This window comes from Carlito syrichta, unplaced genomic scaffold, assembly GCF_000164805.1.
Source record: "Carlito syrichta isolate Samal-C Ts95f unplaced genomic scaffold, Tarsius_syrichta-2.0.1 Scaffold302075, whole genome shotgun sequence".
Classification (NCBI taxonomy): domain Eukaryota; kingdom Metazoa; phylum Chordata; class Mammalia; order Primates; family Tarsiidae; genus Carlito; species Carlito syrichta.
Window position 1 is genome coordinate 701,473 of NW_007246171.1, and position 3,337 is coordinate 704,809.

The 3,337-nt window shown below is 51.0% G+C and overlaps 1 protein-coding gene across 1 annotated transcript in view; it reads left to right on the plus strand.

Moving 5' to 3' along the window:
• Positions 1 to 242: 242 nt before the first annotated feature.
• TRMT61B (tRNA methyltransferase 61B) overlaps positions 243 to 3,337 on the plus strand; it is a 17,107-nt gene continuing 14,012 nt past the window's right edge. The window contains exons 1-2 of the mRNA XM_021711335.1: positions 243 to 331; positions 3,138 to 3,256. Coding sequence (XP_021567010.1) covers positions 243 to 331; positions 3,138 to 3,256 — 208 coding nt within the window. The remainder of the gene's footprint in view (positions 332 to 3,137; positions 3,257 to 3,337) is intronic.

Sequence of the window (3,337 nt, forward strand, 5' to 3'; positions counted from 1 at the left end):
GCAACCTGCTAACTGCGGTGGTTCCAGGAAAACCTCAGTAAACGGAAAGGCAGAGTGAATGCGTGACAACGACCAGCTGCCATCGGGCCATGTTCACGCACTGCCTCGTTCAGCTCAGGGGCCCAGGCTCTCATCTCCTCCTCCCTCCACGATACAGTTGGTTTCCAGGGACACCTTGTGTGCCAGGATGACAGGAGACCCTGCAATGGCAATGCCAGACGAGACACAGTCCCCTCGTCAACATGTTGCACCTCGGGCCGGTGGATATGGCCATCTCCACCAGGACACGCGCCCTGACAGGCCCAAAGGCAGCCCGGGTACACAGGTCAAGGTGCTTTGGGGCCTTCTGGAATCAGGACAAAGCCCTGTTCTGGCGGCCACGCATGGTTGAGACCTGAAGGGCCAGGGTAACAAGACAGAGGACAGGAGCCCATGTGGAGGCCAGAGGGGCACATCACGGATCAGCACTCAGGGAAAGGTGACTGGAGAGGCCGGAGAGCCCCTGCAACCCGGGTCTGCCTGGCAGCTGTGTGGGCTTGAACACAACCGCTTGACTAAATGTCACTAGACAATGGTCTCCTTCTCGGTCTTGTGGCGTTGACATCATGAACCAGTGAGGCCCCATGAACTCAGAGCAGTGTGCCCACGCAGGCTGGCAGCGCCACTGGAAAGATGGGGCAAGGAAAGGACTGGCCAGCAGCAGCAGGGTACACGGTGGCCTTCCAGAGAATTTAAATACGCTAAAGGGTCCTGACGACAAACGGCGCTTACGTGTCTCACTCGATGGGTAGAGGACAACACGTTACAACATCCTGCCTGTTACTCAAATGATGGGAAGAAAGGGATACGATTTTCTGTTTACAGGTTGTCTCAAAAATCAAATATGTACATTAACTTCCCATATATTGCCAATATAGCTTCTTTTCCCCAATTTCTGCTCATTCTGAGATAACAGTCAAGTATCACTTAGCTATATTTACAAGATCGTAAAGTAAGGATGGCAAATTTTATTTTATTTTATTTTATTTTGAGTCAGAGTCTCACTCTGTCGTCCAGGCTGGAGGGCAGTGGCATACTCACGGACACCACAGCGTCAACTTGCTGGGCTCAGGCGATCCTTCCGTCTCAGCCTTCCAAGTAGCCAAACTACAAGTGCGCGCTACCACACCTGGCTAATTTTGATTTATTGTAGAGATGAGGTCTTGCCCAGTTGCCTGGGCTGGTCTCAAACCTGTGGGCTCAGGCAATCCTCTCACCTCGGCCTCCCAAAGTGCTGGGATTACAGGCATGAGCCACTGCATCCGGCAGGATGGTAAATTTTAAAACCACCACAGGGCTTAGGACTAAGGAGGTTCCAATTCAGACATATGTTTGGCAAAGATAATCTCCTTAACTTCAAGAACTTGATCCAGAAGTGACTTTTTTCTTTCTTCTTCTTTTTTTTTTTTTTTTTGAGTTGGAGTCTCACTCTGTTGCCCAGGCTGGAGCACAGTGGCACATTCACTGTCACCCCAGCATCAAGCTTCTGGGCTCCGGCGATCCTCCCACCTCAGCCTTCCAAGTAGCTGGAACTACAGGTGCACGCCACCACGCCCGGCTAATTTTTGATTTATTGTAGACACGAGGTCTCGCCAAGTTGCCCGGATGGGTCGCGAACCCATGGGCTCAGGCAATCCATTCGCCTCAGCCTCCCAAAGTGCTGGGATTACAGGCTGAGCCACGGAGCCCAGCCAGGAAATTTTCTTTAAAAAAAAAAAAAAAAGCAAAAAACCAAAAGCAAGACATGCAGTTGGGGTGGGGGAGAGCCATTTCTTTCTTTCTTTTTAGGACTAGAAGCGAGATCCTATAGATGGAATTTATGGTGCTTGGTGCCCTAAAAAGCACAGAAGAGACAGCATTAATTTACATCTTATTTTATAAAATTTAAGCCACATTCACACTGAGTTCTCAGCCCTTTGAACATTCTTCAACTTTAAGTTCAACTCTCCTCTGAGCACGGTGGCTCACACCTGTAATCCCAGTACTTTGGGAGGCGAAGGCAAGAGAATTGCCTGATCCCAGGGGTTCGAGACCAGCCTGAGCATGTTGGCGAGACCCCGTCTCTACAATAAATCAAAAAGTTAGCTGGGCACAGCAGTGTACGCCTGTAGTTCCTGCTACTTGAAAGGGTGAAGTGGAAAGATCACCTGAGTTCAGCAGGTCAAGGCTGTGGTAGCCGTGAGCGTGCCACTGCACTCCAGCCTGGCTGACAGTGAGACTCCAGCTCAAAAGAATTTTTTTTAAAAAGTTCAATTCTTCTGTGGACCAGTGTCTCCAAAGGGTATCATCATACAGTGCTTGGGCTGCTGGGCCAGAGGACCCAGACAGGAAATTTTGCGCTCTTGTCAGTGACGGGATCTTGCCCAAATTATCTTTCTGGTCCTGTTTTCTTACTCATAAAATGGGAAGAGTTGTTTCTACCTGTTGCTGTCATCTTAAATCAGCATCCGACATGCCTGCTGTGGCCAGGCCCTCAGTGAACCTTGGCCAAGTAAACTCGTATTCAGCAAACAGGCAGGAATTATGCTCCATGACCTTGGACTCCAAAGATACCGTTCCTATCTTAAGACACTTCTACTTAGTTTTTGGGAGGAGAAAATAGTTAACTGTTTATATATATTTTTTGAGTTGGAGTTTTACTCTGTTGCCCAGGCTGGAGGGCAGTGGCACGCTCACAGCCATCGCAGCCTCAATTTGCTGGGCCCAGGTGATCCTTCCTCCTCATCCTTCCAAATAGCTGGAACCACAGGCACACGCCACCTTGCCGGACTAATTTTTTGATCTATTGTAGGGAGGAGTTTACTGGGGGTCTCGAACCCCTGAACTCAGGCAATCCTCTCTCCTCAGCCTCCCAAAGTGCTGGGATTACAAAGCATGCGTCACCATGCCTGGTTGAACATATTTTAATAACAATTTTAAAGAACCCGCCGGGCACGGTGGCTCACGCCTACAAGCCCATAACTTTGGGAGCTCGAGGCAGAATTGCTTGAGCCCAGGAGTTGGTAGCCCGCCTGGACAACACAGCCAGACTCTGTTTCTGCAAAAATAAATTAACATAATCTGTTATATAAGCACATCGTTAACGTTGTCATTTTCAGCGACCTTCCTGGACTCCCTGGGCCGTGGGGCGGGGTCAGGGAGCAGCAGGTGGCCACAGCCGCCCCGAGGACCTTGCGGGCCTGGGGGTGGGACAACGAGGGGGAGCGCGGGGAGCGGGGTACCGGGGCCACAGCCTCCTCCAAGCGCCTTGCTGGGCCCGGGGAGGGTGTCGCCGGCAGCGAGCGGCGCCTGCCTCGCT